Below are 18,813 nucleotides of genomic sequence, written 5' to 3' on the forward strand. Positions count from 1 at the left end.
TAACTCTTCACCCCAGAGTTTAGGGGTAAGATGGGCTGAAAAAGACATTCTGATATTTCATCACTATTTAAAGAATTAGTTTGTCAAAAATTAACATTCTGTCATCATTTACTTACTTCTGAAGAGTATTCTGGCCTCTCTAATCAATATAATGAGTTATGAGCGCTTTCGAAACTCTGCTTGATGAAGCTTCGAACTTTTATGAATCTTTTTATTCGAATCGATTCGAAGCTAAGCAAGTTTCGACCAGTGGGTGTGTGAATCATTTTCGAAGCAACTGGTACAGCTGCATCACCACTACATATAATGTAAGTTAATGAGGACTGGTTCTATCAATCTCCAAAACGCCCAAATAAAGTCTGAATTTCTAGGGCTAGCGTTCATGAGAGACGTAGCGATTCTAGCGACTCAATGCGTGAATTCATTGAATCGGTTGATCCAGTTGATCCAGCGAATCGGATTCGAGTTCAACTTACTGTTAACTGTTAAGATTTCTATTAGCGATTTTGGCTTGTTTGTCCAACGAAGATGTTGATAAATTCAGAATTCAAAAGACTTGAATATAGCGTAGGGTCATATACGCTTCTGTAAGTTTGAAGCTTGACAGCCCAATTCCTGATTCACTTTATATGGATGGAGCGGCCAAGATATACACTTAAAAAACATCAGGTTTTTGTATTCTGTGTAAAAACAAAGCCATACAGTGTTGGGACAACATGAGAATTACTTTATTCTTACGGCATAAAATCATCTCTTGCAGAGGAGCTGTTCCATCTCGGACCGGATGAATTAGGATGTCTGGCTGACAAGGACAAACCAGAGGCAAAGGTGTGTATGAATGTGTGTAAGAGAGGGATGAACAGAAGGCTCTATAAGTGTTTCAGAGGACCAGATGAATAGATGTTTCTTGTTCTGTGTGATCTCAGGTCCGTGTGATTCCTCTGGAGCTTCAGAGACTGTGTTCTCATCTGTTGCTGGTGGATGAAAAAACAGCCTCCACATCAGATCTGACTGACAGTTTTGGCTGGACGAACAATGAGGTACAAAGTCTTTGTGATCTTTACTTACTGTCCATTTAGCAGGTGTTTCATCTAACAGTGACTGATTGCGAAGACAGTCCCTTTGTAATCTGGGGTTAAATGGTTCCCCAGGGTCGCATGGGTCACTTTGGGTAATAGCATCTATGATGCAACTGAATTATCTTGCTCAAGGCAAAATCAGGAACCGTTCATTTTGCTACTACACCTTTAAGAAATTCCCCCTTCCACCTCCAGTTTAACCAATTTACTCTGGTTTGAGGAGTCAAAATGTGTATTTGTAGATCAAACAGAGGCTTGGAAAACAAACAGTTTCCACATAAAGAGTTTGGTTAAAGTTAAACTGAAATGATCAGGCAGCTTGTTTAAAATCTTTCATCTTATGTTTTGATTTCGTCTTTAGGAAATGGGTCAGCAGGATGTGCAGGAGCTGAACCGGATCCTGTTCAGTGCTCTGGAGAGCTCATTAGTAGGCACTTCAGGCAGCAGTCTCATACACCGGCTGTACCATGGGACGCTTGTCAACCAGATCACCTGCAAAGAGTGCGGCAATATTAGTGAGAGACAGGTCAGAAAGGAGAATGTTCCCTCCTGTGTTTCTCTACTTATTTTTGCTTCCAGCAGTCCAATTTGTGACAACTTTAAATATAACCAGCACAAAAACAGTACATATTTATTATTTATGATACACCATGTGAAAGAAATTAATAATTTGATTTAGCAAGGACACATTCATTTGACCAAAAGTCACAGTAAAGACATTGATGTTACAATTGATTTAAATTTGAAATAAATGCTGTTTTCAAGCAAAACAACTGTTTTCAACATTGAAATGTTTTTTTTAACACCATATCAGCATATTAGAATGATTTCTGAAAGATCATATGACACTGATGTTTTAACTTCCTTGCTATCACAGAAAAAAATTACATTTTAAAATATATTAAAATAGAAAACAGTTTTTTTTTTATTATAATAATATTTCACATTATTACTGTTTTTACTTTATTGTTTTTAAAATAAATGCCTCGATGAGCATAGAAGACTCTTACTGCCCCCAAACTTTTCAACAGTTGTGTATATATGCATCTCACTATCTTTCTGTTCTCTCAGGAGGACTTTCTGGACTTGACCGTATCAGTGCGTAGTGTAAGTGGCCTAGAGGAGGCGCTGTGGAACATGTTTGTGGAGGAGGAGATGTTTGAGGGTAACAATCTGTACCGCTGCAGCAGATGTGACCAGCTGGTTAGGGCCGCTAAGGTCAGTCAATTCTCAGAACTCAAACTCTTTTTATCTGAGTTAAAGGGGTCATATGATGCGATTTAAATTTTTCCTTTCTCTTTGGAGTGTTACAAGCTCTTGGTGAATAAAGAAGATCTGTAAAGTTGCAAAGACTAAAGTCTCAAATCCAAAGAGATATTCTTTATAAAAGTTCAGAGTCAGCCACACCTACCTAAAACGGCTCGTTCTAACACGCCCCCCACATATCTACCTCACTGTGGGAAGATTTGCATAACGGCGCCCAAATGTTCACGCAAAGAAAGAAGGCGTAACTTTTAGTCTCACTGTAGTTTTGTTGACAATAATGTTCTTTTTAGCAGCATCATATGACCCCTTTAATACTGTTAATTTGTCCTTCGAGGCCTTACACAATGGAGATTTTTTGCAAAATCTCCAATTAGATATTTATTTAAAGGGGTCATGTCATTTTTATTTTTCATTATTTACCCTGAGGTATACTACTGTTCAAAAGTATAAGGTCTGTAAGATTTTTTTTCATGTTTTTGAGTTGCCTCTTTTATGCTCACCAAGGCTGCATTTAACTCATTAGAGATACAGTAAAACCAATAATGTTTTGAATTATTGTTACAATTTAAAATAACTGTTTTCTAATTTAATATAATGTAAAATGTCATTTTTCCATGTGATGGTAAAGCTGAATTTTCAGCATCATTATTCCAGTCTTCAGTGTCACATGATCCTTCAGAAATCATTCTAATTTGCTGATTTGGCACTCGAGAAACATTTCTTATTAAAGTTGTGCTTAATATTTTTGTGAAAACCATGTTGCATTTTTTTTCAGGATTCTGTAGATATAGTTATGGGTCAAGGAAATTTGATTCCTCATGTTACATGATCCCTATTAAAGGGGTCATATGATGCTTTTTTAAAGATCAATATTTTGAGTATTTGGTGTAACAGAATATGTTGACATGATTTAATGTTCAAAAAACACATTCTTTTTCAAATACTGTACATTATTGTAGGTCCTCTATGCCCCGCCTCTCTCAAACGCCAGCTTGTAACACTCCAAAGAGAAAGGAAAACTTGAAATCGTATCATATGACCCCTTTAACATGTGACTGGCACTAAACCGTTATTCTAGATTCTAATTCAGATGAGTCGACTGTAGTTGGTTATAAAACTTCTTAATTTTGTCTTTTGTTGCAGTCTGCAAAACTGAGAAAACTTCCACCATTCCTGACCATTTCCTTGTTGAGGTTCAACTTTGACTTTGCCAAGTGTGAGCGCTACAAAGAGACTGGGAGCTACGCTTTTCCTCTTACATTCAACCTCAGACCATTTTGTGAGCAGGTACCAGAGCCGAATCACACACAAATACATTTTCCAAACTCTCCAGCCAAGTAAGATAAATCTGTGTTATTATTGAAGATTCTACACTGAACAGAGTATGATATCTGGTCATGTTTTGTAGAATGCACTGCAGGATCAGAGTTACCATCCTGTTAGCAGCTGTTGAGAACGTTTAGATTGTTATCCCAGATTCATCAAGCAGAGACTAACTTTTTAATCGCTAGTAAACTAGAAGCACAGGTCTAGAGGGAGAGCTAAACTGACCACAGCAACTCAATTTCAAAGCAGAGGATTAACACGTGTTGTGCTTCTGACAGAACAATTGGCCAGACTCGGAGTATTCGTACGAGCTCTTCTCCATCATCATACATAAAGGAGGTTGTTATGGAGGTCATTATCATGTCTACATAAAAGACATCGATCAGCTCGGCTACTGGGAGGCACCGGTTAGTCTTTTGGTTTTTATTGCAGTGTCTATGTATGGTTCGATGACAAGTAATTTCTATTTGTGATTTTTTTTTTCTTAGGAGGAAGAGGTAAAAGTGAAGCCGAAAACCCAGAAACGAGAGGACAAAGTCGGAGAAAGAAAGAAAGAGAGTGAAAATTCTGTTGATGCAGAGGATCCTCTCTCTGTACTTACTGGCATTCTGGCTCAGGTACGCCGTTACACCATTAAACTCTACAGTTATGCAGGACTGTAAGTAGATGTTTGAGATATTATTAGCACTTTTTGATTTGTTGCAGTTATTTAGCGTATAGAACGATGAACCCTCATTTGAATCAAGAAAATGTCATTTTATTTACTTCACAGATCAGTGAAGAGAAATGATGGACATATTCTATGTTTTGAAATGCAGGACAACTGTAATAAATATTTCTTAAATTTTGCGGGCATAAAATTTCACATGCTGATTTTCACTTGTTTTTTTGTTAGGAGGAGTCAAAATGTGTGCTTGTAGACCAGCTGGGCCAAAAGCTGATGAATAAAACGGGCACGCCATGGAGCAAAAAATATAAAAAACAGTATGGCACCATCAGCAAGGTTGGGGTTTTGAAGTTGTATATTATTCTTCACACTATAGTAATACACTAATGTTAAAAAGTTTGGGGCCAAGGAGTTTTTTTTTTAATTTTTTATTTAAATTAAAACTTTTTTTTAAAACTTATTCAGCAAGAATGCATTAAATGAATCAAAAGTAACAGTAATATTTATATTTCAAACAAAGGTTGTTCTTTTGAACTGCCTATTCATCAAGTCCAGAAAAAAGATATAAAATAAATGCAGCCTTGGTGAACATAAGAGACTTCTTTCAAAAACATAAAAAATATTTTTTTAATGGTATTGTATGTTTATCCACAGTGACTTATTAGAATATTAAAATTAGTAGAATATATATGCAATTTAGCATACAGGCCAATAATATTAACAGTGCTGCAATATATAATTTTACTTTTATAGTTCAAATGCTAGAATAGTGTAACTGCAGGAAAGTGTTGTATGACCATTTTGTCATCCTTCAGTTTCTTCAGAACCACCCTGAAGTGTTCATGCTGGTCTCCAATGGAACCCATGTAGCTCTGAAAGCTGCTGTTCCTGCAACAACAGAACCAGTCAGTTCGGCTTCAGCCAATAACAGCACAGAGAACATAGAGCCTGAAACAGCAGGAGACACTGAAGCCACTGACGGATGCCATTGGTTTGACCTGAATGACTCTACTGTGACGGCCATTATGGTGAAGGACATAAAGAAGCAGTTTCAGGGAAAAGAGAGTGCCTACATGCTCTTTTACAGGAAGACAGCTATGAAGAGACCTCCAGAGGGTATGCTGTGTGTATGTGCACAGGGTCCAGCATTAACTCTTTGTCACACCTGTCGATGGCCTTTTTTTTGTTTTAACCACACAAGAAACAAAAGTCAATTTGACTTGCATTTAGTGCTTGCCAAGTGTTAATTTAGGCCCCTGTGTGTGCATATGTGATGCAAATCCATTTTTTCAGTCATAAATACTGCAATATGATTAAACAAAAGGCTATTTTTGTCTATCTTTTTAAACAGCCATAGGAAACCCTGCGTACAAAGTGCCTCCTCACCTAGTGGAGCAGGTGCAAGAGGAGAATGCAAGACTTCAGCAGAGAAGGTAGCTTCATATACACTCATAAATGCTCACACCATCAGCATTGGGTATTTTATGCAATTTTAAAGTAATCTGTCTCTTGTAGAGCTGAGTTTGATGCCAGCAGCAACAGCATTGAAGTGCGGCTGCATTTGGCTCCTCATTACCACTGGCAAAATGGAGCCCTGCACCCCGTATCTCCAAACGAAGACTCCATCATCACTGTCACCTTTGACCGCAGAAAGATTGTGGGAGACCTGCGATTGGCCATCTACCAGGTGACATCACTAATCTGTTTCTAGTCCTTCTTCCTTAGCTGTGCTCACACACTGCAATTTTTCAGTGACAGTACGACTGAATGTAGATGAATGTCCCATTAGATTTGATCTGACAGAATATGTTGAGTTTTCTCTGACCTTTGACCTTGGTTTCATAGATGCAAGATCTTTGGGAAGGAGACACGGCATTGACATTGGCTAAGAATGTGCCAGCTGGGTTACATTTGTATGATACACTGACAGGTGAACACACATCATTTATACTTTCGCACGTTTTGTAAAGCCCTCTCAGACACTCTTGACTCAAAAGTTTGGGGTCAGTAAGATTTTTTTATTATTTTAAAGAAATCAATACATTTATTCAGCAGGGATACATTAAATTGATCAAAAGAGACAGTATCATGTCATATATCATATCATATATATCATATTATCTACTTCAAATAAATGCTGTTCTTTTGAACTTTCTATTCAACAAAAAAATCCTGAAAAAATGCATCATAAAAATATGAAGCAGCACAACTATTTTTGACATTGATAATAATATGATAGCAGCAAATCATCAAATTAGAATGATTTCTGAAGGATCATGTGACACTGAAGCCTTTGCAATTACAGGAATAAATTACGTTTAAAAATATATTCCAATAGAAAGCATGTATTTTAAACATTTCATAAATGTTTTTACTATGTTTTAGATTAAAATGCCTTGGTGAACTTAAGAGACTTTAAAAAAAAAAAAAAACATTATAAAATCTTACCGACGCCAAACTTTTCAGCAGTAGTGTACATGATTAGTGATTCTGGGTGATTATTTACAGTATGACTTGTGTTGTTTCAGATGACCAGATATCCCTGTATAGTGCAGGTGTGTCTAATGGCTCTGATCTCTTTGTGTGGAATGGAAGAGAGGTGGGCATTTACTTCATCAGTGGTCATATGGATTTATTATGAAATTGATAATGTGAACCTCTCTCAGAACTGGTCCATGTTTCCACTGACTTGAGAGTTGGATACTGATGTTACTGACTACATAATTTGCCCACAAACAGACATGGTGCCTCCTGATCATGGTTTATAAATCTTACTCCTAGTTTTGAGAACAGCCAAAGTCATTTAATTTAGCACCTTTTTGCAGAGCATAACGGTAGAGTCAATTTTTCTGGTCCGGAACCACCATTTCTTCATGTAAACTCATGTAATGAACCAGATCAGGTACCGCCTTTGACATTGGCACCTTGTTGGTGGAAAAGAGATGTATTGTGGATTGCAATTTAAAACCGTTAGAGCCAAATTGATGTTTTCCTTTTTCTCTCTTTTTCTTTTAGGTCAATGGTGTGGCGGTGAAAACTGGCATTGAATGGGAGCCTGTTTTGCTGACTGTGTTGCGTCCCTCTGCAGAGGAGCTGGGATGTGGGGATGGGTCAGGGGTTGGAGACGCTGATGGATCCGGTCTGGTGCATTCTTTGAAGGGCTTTGCTGGTGGGGCCACTCTGGGTACAGTGCTCGAGGCTCTAGGGCCCCAAGAGGCCTTTTTGTGCCAGGAGCAGAGCCGTCCAGGGGCCAGTGGGGGCGGGGCGAGTGGTTGGAGGGTTTTCCCACCTCAGGACATGCAGAGAACACTGAGAGAGTTGTCTCTGAAGGACGGGGATGCTCTGCTGCTCCTGCAGCTAGAGGAACTAGACAGCAGGTAAAGAATGCAATTCCACAACTCTCGATACCATTTTTAACACCGCAAAAGTTTGTATTAAACTCACTCTTTTTAAGTATTTAAGTTAAAGGGTTAGTTCACCCAAAAATGAATGAAAATGTGTTTTGAAAATGAGCGATGAACGATACGGACAAATTTTTTCAGTTAAATAAACATTACTTCAAAAAAGACAAGTGAACAGTCAGTAATAAAATAACGAGCAAAGAAATATAAATTTATTCAGACATTTTTCTAATGATTATTGCTGTTTTATTATTATTATTATTATTATTATTAATAAGATTTATACAGCCTATAAATGTTTAAAAATTGCTTAACTTGTCTTATGTAATTACTAGGGGTGCAACGGTTCTCGGTAAAAAATTCTCGGTTCGGCATGCACTAGGACCGCGGTTCAACTTAAATCTGACAATGCATCTGTAATATGGTTTGTTAGAGTTCGGCTAATGCATGTTTCTGTTGATGGATAAAGCCTGGCCAGTTTAAATATTAAAGAGCCAGAAGATGCGAACTCGAGCACGCAGTGAGAAGATTTTTGTGTGCGCTCATCTGAAGCGCGTGAACCCGAGTCTCAGAACGTGCGCAAATATTAAGTTCTCTTTGAAGTATTGTGCTTGAATAGACAAATTCACTCAAAAATTATGTAAAAATACCCGTCTTGGTGAGTATCCTAGCAGACATAGTCGGCTGAACATACAGTATCAGTGCACTGGATCAGTGCGTTCTCTTAAAGTGACAGCACTTTCTTAATATTAATCAAACAGCAACAAAGGTGTGCGCTCATCTGAAGCGCGTGAACCCGAGTCTCAGAACGTGCGCAAATATTAAGTTCTCTTTGAAGTATTGTGCTTGAATAGACAAATTCACTCAAAAATTATGTAAAAATACCCGTCTTGGTGAGTATCCTAGCAGACATAGTCGGCTGAACATACAGTATCAGTGCGCTCTCTTAAAGTGACAGCACTTTCTTAATGTTAATCAAACAGCAACAACAAGGAAATCTCACTGCTCTTGATTGAATAACTTTTGTAATTTTAATAAGGATTAATCTTTCATTTATAGTCAAATATGCAATGTTATTTTACATTTGATTACTTTATTCAATTTCTGTACCTAAAAACTAATGTTAGACCTACCTAAAAAACCTGAAAAGCACTTTTTATTTTATTTGTATCTTTGCTCTATTGTATTTATTTGTGCTGTTGCTTGTAGTTAGATTATTTGTTATCTTCATTGTTTTTATTTGACAATATAGTTTTTCCCTAAATATAGCACATACCGAACCGTACCGAAACCGTGACTCTTAAAAACGTGATACAAACCGAACCTTGAGTAAGTTGAACCGTTGCACCCCTAGTAATTACATTAATAAAAGTTATGACAATGTCTTGATATTGTGATGAGATATTAATGCAATAATGTGATGCTTTTAAAAGTAACATTTCACAACACTGACACTAGAGTAAAATATATAGTGTAAACATTGATATAATAGGGACCATGATTTTCCACAGTATCTTCAGCCTCAGCGGTGATATAGTTACCGTGACAACGCCCTCAGACTGCCGCTGGCTGCAGGTGGAGTTTTGCCCACAGAGTGGAATAAAGGAGGAAGAAAAGGAAGAGCAGGGGAAGAAAAGGAGTAAAGTCTCAGCTTCAGGGAACATGGTAAGATTGAAAACATGCATGTACACACACAGACACACACTGTGTTGTTTAGGAATTATTTATACTATTGTAATATTGTAATATTTAATAATGTTTTGAAATCATTTTTTAATACAATATTAGTACTTAAACTTATTTTATTTCATGTCTAGTTTTAAGTTTATTGATATAGTCATAAAGTATGCTACACCCACTACTGGTGGACTACTTTTATTCATTCTTATGAGGAAAATGGAGACAAATATCCAATAAATGTGTCGTAAAATGACAGAATAAATGACAGAATCGTAACTAGTAAGACATTTGAAGTGCAATTGCAAATGGACTTTGCATTTTCATTCACAATTTGGCAGATATGTTACATACACGGAAAACAAAATTGAAACACAAATGCGCGATTTGCAGTTGCGTTTGGATTATGTCTCAATGCACTGTATGTGTCAACAAATTGAAAACGCAATTGCAAATACAATGAGCAATTCCTTTTGAAAATTGTCTGGAATATCATTCCATAGTTTCAGTTCATCAAAATACATTTTAATACTTTGTTTTAGATCACAATAGTACTGTGTTGTACACAGTTCAGATTGTTGTACAGGTGTCCTGATTTGCTGTCTGTCTCTTGCAGCTACTGATGGAGGTGAAGGAAAAAGCTCTTGAGGACCTTCACCTACAGGATGAGCTCAGTGGTAATAATACTATATAATAATAATACCTAGTCATACCAAATAATGCCTAATAACAAAGAAAATGCTTAATAATACTTCTCATAGCCTTTTCTTATTGATACATCATTCTGTTTAAACTTATTATAAGTTTTCTGTTTATGTTTTACTCTATATGAGCACTGCCTGGAAAAAAAAGCTTTTCAATTTCTTGATATTTTAAAATTGAGGAGCAGAAATGACTGTATGTGTGTCAGGGAAGAGCTTTTGTCTCCCTTTGTGTTCATATCAGTGTCTTTTTTTTTTTATTATTCTGAGTTTAGATGTTGAATGTTGTCTGAGGCAAATGGATCGAACTGGAAAACTTTTACCTCCAGGTACCTTCTCAAAACAGTCATCAGCATCACTGCTAATGTGATCCCAGTCTAAAGGATTACATGCTAAACGGGTTTCTGTGTGTTTTAGTGCATGAGCATTTGAGTGTTCGGGAATCAGGGATCAGGTTAATGACTTCACTCTACCTCTGTCCCGGACCAGTGCCAACAGCAACACAGGTGCATTCATACAATTTGGGCATGTGTGAATGTAATGCAGAATGCACATCGCATTTCTTCATTTAATTTCACTTCTGTAATGAGAAAATATCTTTTCTCCATACAGTTGTTCTTGTACTTCAGTGTTGGTCTAGCGCCCTCAGTTGGTCAGGAGCTGGAGATTATTGTAGAGGAGTCTCTAACTGTCAAAGAGGTCAACTCTGGATTTTATTTGAAATTTTAGCTGTGTTCTGAAAAAATGCTGGTGTTTAAAAATGCGGTTCTTGTTATTGCAGTGCCTTAAGGAAATGTTGCAGATGGCGAAACTTGAAGGTAAAATCATTCAAATGCTTATTTAATCAATGGCACATTTAACTTGAAACGCATGTTTCTCTATCTAGGTGAGTCATGGCACTTAAGGAGAGTGGACTGGTGTGAGGAGATTGGAGAGCCACTTATGGATGAGGTAGGAATAATCTCTAAAATTAATACTAATCCACTAATCTCTTTCTCAATTTGCAATGACTTCAAATATTTGACTCTTGTTTCCCAGAATGCATCTCTGAAAGAGGTAAAGGTCATTCATGGGGACACACTGGTGCTGGTGGAGGGGCGACTGCCTCCAAAGGTGCATTTTCAGTTTGGAATGATTTCTTATGTAAGATAAAAAGGAAGTAAAACTTTACAAACAGCTTTCTTTCATCTTTTCTCAATTTCAGGGTTACCTCAAGCTGTCTGTGAAGATGTACATAGATGTGATTGACAGCTCCAGCGTTCCAGAGCTGAACCACACAGCAGAGTGTCAGAGCATTGAGGGGCTCGCCACAGGTTTGACTTCTAGCAAATTTTCTAGAAACCAAGTGAGATTAATGTTGTTTCTGTCAGATCGTGGCTGCTTGTGGAATATCTCTGGTTTGTGCTTATTTATGTGTGTTGTCCCGGTGTTTCAGAGTGGTCTGGATCAGAGATGAGATTCATCGGTCATGTGGAGATATCAGAGGAGGCTTCACTTGATGATCTCAAGACTCAGGTTGGCATCAGTACTCACAGCATTAATGATGGCAACTGATAATGATAATTTAAAGGTGAAGTGTGTCATTTTACTAGCAGCACCATACAGAATTATAGAAATGTTTCCCAACAGTTTCCCCACATAATCCTAGCAGCCCTTCCAAACTGAGTATATACAAAATATGCCACAAGACCTGATTTTGTGTAATAGTGCAGTTTTAATGATCACCATTGTGTATGTTGAAACTATAACACTAGAGGATACACAATAGCAAACGAAGACTTGAAATGGTCAGTTTGCAAAGTTTTACTGTATTTCATCTCAGTCTTTATTTTATTTATTATTTACTGACTTTAATTCTTTTCATTCTTATGCTTTCAGTTTAGTTCATTTCCCTGCACTTTTAGTGTTTAGAGGACACAAGCAGCCTACAAATCACAAATGTATAATTCTGCAATCTGCATATTAAACTGGGACAAGAGAAAATATTTTAACATCAAAACATCTGCACACGTCACTTTTTATGAGTATTCTCATCACACTTCTCTTAGCTAGTTCAAAAGTTTGGGGTCAGTAAGGATTTATATTTTAAAAATGTTGTTTATCATGAAAATAAATGTATTGCCAGTTCATCTAAATCTTACACAGCACTACTGTTTTCAACATTTATAATAATAATAAAATGTTTCTTGAGCAGCAAATCATCATATTAGAATGATTTCTGAAGGATCATGTTTCACTGAAGAAAATTCAGCTTTGCATCACAGGAATGAATTGAAAACCGTAATTTGGCTCAAACAAATGACGTTGGAGAGCATAAGAGACTTCTTTCAAAAAACACACACACACACACACACACACACACACGCATGTCTCTTTGCTGAGCCGCGGCGGTCTCGGCGGTCTTGGTCAGTTTGCAAAGTTTTACTGTATTTCATCTCAGTCTTTATTTTATTTATTATTTACTGACTTTAATTCTTTTCATTCTTATGCTTTCAGTTTAGTTCATTTCCCTGCACTTTTAGTGTTTAGAGGAAACAAGCAGCCTACAAATCACAAATGTATAATTCTGCAATCTGCATATTAAACTGGGACAAGAGAAAATATTTTAACATCAAAACATCTGCACACGTCACTTTTTATGAGTATTCTCATCACACTTCTCTTAGCTAGTTCAAAAGTTTGGGGTCAGTAAGGATTTATATTTTAAAAATGTTGTTTATCATGAAAATAAATGTATTGCCAGTTCATCTAAATCTTACACAGCACTACTGTTTTCAACATTTATAATAATAATAAAATGTTTCTTGAGCAGCAAATCATCATATTAGAATGATTTCTGAAGGATCATGTTTCACTGAAGAAAATTCAGCTTTGCATCACAGGAATGAATTGAAAACCGTAATTTGGCTCAAACAAATGACGTTGGAGAGCATAAGAGACTTCTTTCAAAAAACACACACACACACACACACACACAGAAAAGCAAACTTCTGAACAGTAGTGTATACTTTTGGCTACAGTGTAACAGTGCAATTAATATGCAGCACTGCTGTATAGGATCGGTATAACTGCTGTAAATCCCACAATCCCTTGAGAAAACTTGTGTTCTGGTAGATGATGACTCTGCCGGCACTTCAGGATGTGTGTGTGCCCAGTCCTGCGTTCCTGCGTGTATGGCTGCTAGAGTGCAAGAAACTGGCCAGGATACTCAGAGGAAACCAGCAGACACTCAGGTTGACAGCTTTGGATTGTCCTTCTTTTTTGTGAGGTGTCTCTTACCTCTTGTCCCCTTAATGGTGCTGTAATGGAAACACTGAACGGTGATGGTGGAAAAAGCATGTGAAACTTTTCATTGTATATGGGCTTAATGTCCTTCTTTTCCCGTAGGAAGCTGAAGCTGGGGAACGGGGCGGATGTGTGTGTTGAGAGGCTGATGAAAGAGGAGGAGCTTCGGTGAGACTTCCTGACAGCAATTCAGACAATTAATCAAATCCATGGAAGAAAGAAAAACACTGATCGTTCTTTTCTCTTTATCTGTACAGCCTGAAGGATTTATTGCTGAGGGTTCAGATGGGGGTGCCAGGAGAGAAGGCGTATTATCCTTCTGAGGAGTTTTTGTGGGACACAGGGCGGGACAGCACCTCCAGGGGCCTCTACGCTGCTCTGGCCTCCCAGTACGGTCTCACTCCTGACAGCCTGCTCTTGGCTAAACACCTGCCTGACAAACACACCTGGATGCCCATTTCCAGCTGGGTGAGAAGAGAGAGAGAAAATGGGAATACAGTATATTTTTAGGCAAGAGTTGAGTATACTTGAATAATCACTTCCTAATAAACCCAGACACAACAGGTCTCAAAAAGGAAGAAGAAGAGGAAAGCTGAGAGTCTCCAGGCAGCTCCCTTCTACCTGAAAGATGGAGATATTATAGGTGTCAAGGTAAATTTAATCCAAAAAATCTATTTATTTTAAGTACTGTTGGGGAAGCTGCTGTAGAAACTATGCCTAAAATCCCCATCTGCCGTTACTCAGTCAAATAGATAATCCCTCCCCAAATGTATGTACCCAAATGTATGTAGTTATTTTAAGTTACTAACAGAAAATAATTACTTTAAAGCTATTTAGCGGTGCAATATCTTGAGTTGTATTCAAACACACATTGCCTGTGTGTGTTCTAACCACTAAGCTCCATCTCAATCAGCAAATATCTTTTTATACATAAATTTACACTAAATACAACATATATCAGAATCAGATTGAGCTGTATTCGCCAAGTGTGTGCAAGCACAAGGAATTTGTTGTGTTTTTAGGAGCTCTTGGTACAATCATATATACATACATATATGACACATAAATAAATAAATAAATAACGTTTTTTTTATTATATATTATAGTCGCAATTACATATGCACACTGTAGTTGCCTATTTTGAGATTATCGCATTGGCTGACAAAAATGACTGATAGGCTTGTCAGACATGATAACAGTTTTTTATTTTTTCAGTGCATTTTAAGAAAATATTATGTAAAGTTTTTGGGGGGTTTTCAGCAAGGCCTCACTCTGTCACTTTTTTGTTTTGTTTGTATTTGCATGTATGTAGAATCTGCTAATAGACAATAATAAAGAATTCACTACTCTGGAAGATGAGATTGGTCAGCAGAGACTTACGGTGGAGGCAGCCAATCACAACACAAGGTGCATCTTCTCTTTGGCTTTTATTGTCGCTCTCCAAGATTACAAGATATAGGTTTGTCAGCCTTTGCTGATTTCATTTGATTAAAGATGTAGTTATAAAACTGCAATAGTGTTTGGTCTTTGTGGTCAGTAATAAATATATATTTTTAATTAATATTTTATTTTTTAAATGAAAAATTAATTTGTAAAGAAAGACATTTATAATGTTTCACCGATATTTCAAATAAATGCTGTTCATCAACTTTTTGAACTGCCTGAATTTTTTTTTATCAAGCTTTCAACAAAAGGTAGCAAAACATTGATAAAAGTAGTAGATATTGAATAATACATACATATTAGAATTGTTTCTGAAGGAACATGTGACACTGAAGACTAAGTAATTGCTGCTGAAAATTCAGCTTTCCCTTCACAGAAATAAAATATATTAAAATAGAAAAGGTTATTTTAAATGGTAATAATATTTCACAATATTACTATGTGTTTTTTACATACTATGTATGCATTTTTTTTATCGAATAAATGTAGCCTTGGTGAGCATAATATATTTCTTTCAAAAACTTTAAAAATATGACCAAACTTTTTTTTTTTTTTATGTTGTCCACTAGGGTGAGTCCTGCCACTGGAGAATGTTCACAAGACATTGGGTCCAAGAAGTCGGGCCCAACTAAAAACCGGAAACCAGAGGTGGCCTTATCGATCAATGTGGGAGTGTTCAGGTAACCCACCCTGTGAACAGCCATCTCAGAGCTTCTCAGAGCTGCCTGTTGGTCTTCACAACCCTCACTAAGGTGCCATGGCAGAGTCTGCCCCACTGAGTCACAGCAAGGAAGCCAAACTGAAGACACTGTGAAAGTGCTGACCTGGGAACCCACCCTGTGAAAAATAAGATTCTTTGGATGCTGATCCAAAACTAAATTTTATGTGGAAATATCATTAATCACTGAGATTTCTTGAAGCTTGAACACTATCTTTGCCCCTTATATGCAATTCATTACTGGAGCAAATAATTGTACCCTACAAGACTAAGAGATCAGTTTCAGCTTATGCCAGTGGATTTCCCTGCCTCACTTCTGAGAGTGTGCAGTTTTTTCACAAGGAGGGGTTTGGTGGTAATGGTATGAAATGTTACAACTGTTGTCTTCAATTTTTGTTTTTCAACAAAATCATCACAATACTGTATGGTAGATGTTTTACTCGGATATCCTTAATTTGATGCAGTTCTTTATCATTTATAATGCTTTAGTTCACTAAAAAATAACATTTTGTTTTTATAAATTCATATGATCCCAGACTGTAATTTAGGCTGCTATTTAGTCATAATATTCCTCTCTGTCCAGTACAAAAGTCATTATTACTTGTCATTAACTGCACAATGTTTTTTTAGTGACATTTTTAGGTCTAGATGAAAACACTCAATTATGAGTAAATATATATATTTTTTTTACTTGGATTATTGCTCACTGGTCATATGGACATCTTTGGTGTGTAAAAATTCAATTTTTTTTTGTTCCACATGAAAGTGAGTGAATGATTAATTAGATTTTTTTTTTATAATTTTCATTTATCTTTTCACATCAGTCAAACATGATTGAAATATAACTTATTTTCTTTTATGTTAGTAGTTTTCTGTCACCTTTATAGCCAAAATTAATTGATTTCTCAGAACATGGTGGTTGATTTAGTGAGTCTTAAATTTCTTGATGGTGGTGACCACATGTCATATATTCTGTTTCAGTATCTGTTCAATTTGAGGTTGAAAAATTTGTTTTAGTCTTCAAACCTGTCTGACCAACCACCTCTGCCTCCTTTCCCTCGCCCACTGCAGGAAATCAGCTGTGTATGCTGAAATAGTTCAAAGAGAGAGAAAGAAATGCTGTTCTATAACCAAAAAACCTTTAGCCCTCTACAGCCTTTTAAAAGAGAAATTGAAAAGGCTATAATACTGCATATTTTTGTTACCATAATTGCACAAACAGGAAAAAGAAAATACTCTCCTGAATCAGAGACATGCGAATCAGGGATGGATATCCATATTTGCTTACTTGCTGTTTTTATTCTCTGTTAAGGAGAAAATAGAGACACTGATTTGAACTGAAATGGTTCTGAGCACAAAAGCAAAAGAGTATTGTAAGAAACCATTTTGTTTATGAATTGCATGATTAGTGAAATATTGTTTGACTTGTTTCTATTAAATAGGTGATGTTCAGTAGTACTGCATTTATAAAATGACAACATGTACAACAAGTATTGTTGGGTATATAACTGCCAAATTAGGTACATCTCTTTTTTTTTTTTTGACAGTTTATTTTGCATTCATTGTTTCTTTTCATTAAACAAGTATACAGATCATCTATATAAATTCTTTAGTCTTGTGGCTTTGTTCGCTGATTAGCAGGTGCAGTGACTTATGCATGACACTGATCTACAACTGAAGCAACTTGAAAACAGTAAGATTTTTCTCTTTAACTGCTATTCATGTAACATGTATCTCTATTATTATCTTCTATTATTATTATTTTATATTTGGAAAAAAAGGTAATTTTATGAATTTCAAAATAATTGAATGATCACATCATGGCATCATAATTGCGCTTGTCTGCTCGATGCCTCTGAAACATCGTATCTGAACTGCACAAGGTTTGAAGTATAGTACGATTTAAGACAAAATAGTTCAAAATGCAAACAAGGCATCGTTCATGATAAAGTCGATACTTTACTGTTCAAAGGATTTCAGTGGCCTACTTCATCGATGATCTTCCCAGAGACCTGGCTGCATTTCTAATAAGCATCGTGAGCTAAGCTGATCGTAGAGACCAATGGCGGCAACGGTTCTACGATTAAGGCTTACGATACTTTTTGGAAAACGCAGCCCTGAACGAGATTCCGCATCAGGGCCCGTATTCACAAAACATTTAAAGGCTAAAAGTAACTCATAACTTGCCGATTTAGGTAAAAATAATGGGCGTGTCAGTCCTAAATTTAGGACTCCTACATTTTTGCTCTAAGAGTATTTCACAAAGCGTTTTAGCGCTAAAACTAGCTCCTAAATCTGTGAAACGTTAGGAGTAGTGAAGAGGACTCCTAAGTCACTATAAGACCAAGTCACAAACTATCCTAAAATGGCTGTTGCTGGCAATCTGCCTCGGAACAGAAACATTTTAGAAAAGTTGTATGATAATGAGCTTTTAAAAAGGTATCGCCTTAATCACTAGGGTATTATGACTGTTGTTTTCAAGTTGGGCAAGAAGTAACAGCTGTTCTTGCGTACAGTTTGGTTTTCTTTTACGTTTACACGCCTTACTATCAGCCATGATTATTCTACTCTGTTAATTAAAAGGCTGTTTATATGCATATCCGCTAATTGTTTACAAGGAGCACACTTGTAAGAGGCTGACAATTAACTGAACATAGGCCTATACTTCTTTAATTAGTGACACTTAGCCTGCATTTTAAAATCTTTATTTGAATGTGGATATTCTTTTATTTTTAAACCTTTATCTGAATATGGCAACATAATATCGTGCTCTACAATATTTCTATGAATAACTCTCTGACAGAGACCCCTCCCGTATCAGCCAATCACTGTGTTCATAGTAAGCATGCTGACATCATCCATAGCAACGAGGTCAGCCCCGCCCTTACTCTTAGCTTAAGACTTCTCTCTATTCCTTAGTAAAAGTTTGTCTCAGCATCTTTGTGAATAGGTTTTAAGAGAAAACTCTTAGCTAAAAACTTTTACCTCTATAAGAGAACTCTTAGTGATAAGATAAAATGTTTTGTGAATACGTGCCCAGATCTCTGTCATAAGTTGATATGATTCTTTAGGGTCTTAATGAAAAGTCTGTAACATAGTTTGGTTAAAATTTCTCAACGGTAGTGTAAAAAACACCTTTTTTACCCTGTCAAAAACGGCTCTTTTCAGAGCACGCAGTTTTTGTAGCATTTTCCTTTAAATGTTAATGAGCTCTGCTGACCCCGCCCCTCTCTTCCGAGCTGCTCTCAGA

The 18,813-nt window shown here is 36.6% G+C and overlaps 1 protein-coding gene across 1 annotated transcript; it reads left to right on the top strand.

The window, feature by feature from the left end:
• Positions 1-3: 3 nt before the first annotated feature.
• Positions 4-16,130, top strand: LOC107659983 (ubiquitin carboxyl-terminal hydrolase 40-like; the record flags this gene model as incomplete). Its single annotated transcript, XM_016449120.1, has 31 exons — positions 4-25; positions 761-828; positions 927-1,040; positions 1,441-1,605; positions 2,151-2,297; positions 3,489-3,632; positions 3,950-4,078; positions 4,160-4,288; positions 4,567-4,674; positions 5,154-5,454; positions 5,690-5,771; positions 5,854-6,025; positions 6,184-6,268; positions 6,867-6,937; positions 7,354-7,715; positions 9,251-9,404; positions 10,033-10,093; positions 10,393-10,446; positions 10,535-10,623; positions 10,730-10,816; positions 10,899-10,935; positions 11,004-11,068; positions 11,156-11,230; positions 11,322-11,430; positions 11,553-11,632; positions 13,232-13,350; positions 13,505-13,570; positions 13,660-13,870; positions 13,958-14,053; positions 14,715-14,809; positions 15,415-16,130. Coding segments are annotated over 31 exons (3,612 nt in total), but the record flags the coding sequence as incomplete, so codon positions are not given.
• Positions 16,131-18,813: the final 2,683 nt, after the last annotated feature.

This window comes from Sinocyclocheilus anshuiensis, unplaced genomic scaffold (genome assembly GCF_001515605.1).
Source record: "Sinocyclocheilus anshuiensis isolate Anshui unplaced genomic scaffold, SAMN03320099.WGS_v1.1 scaffold55, whole genome shotgun sequence".
In the NCBI taxonomy this organism is placed as follows: Eukaryota; Metazoa; Chordata; class Actinopteri; order Cypriniformes; family Cyprinidae; genus Sinocyclocheilus; species Sinocyclocheilus anshuiensis.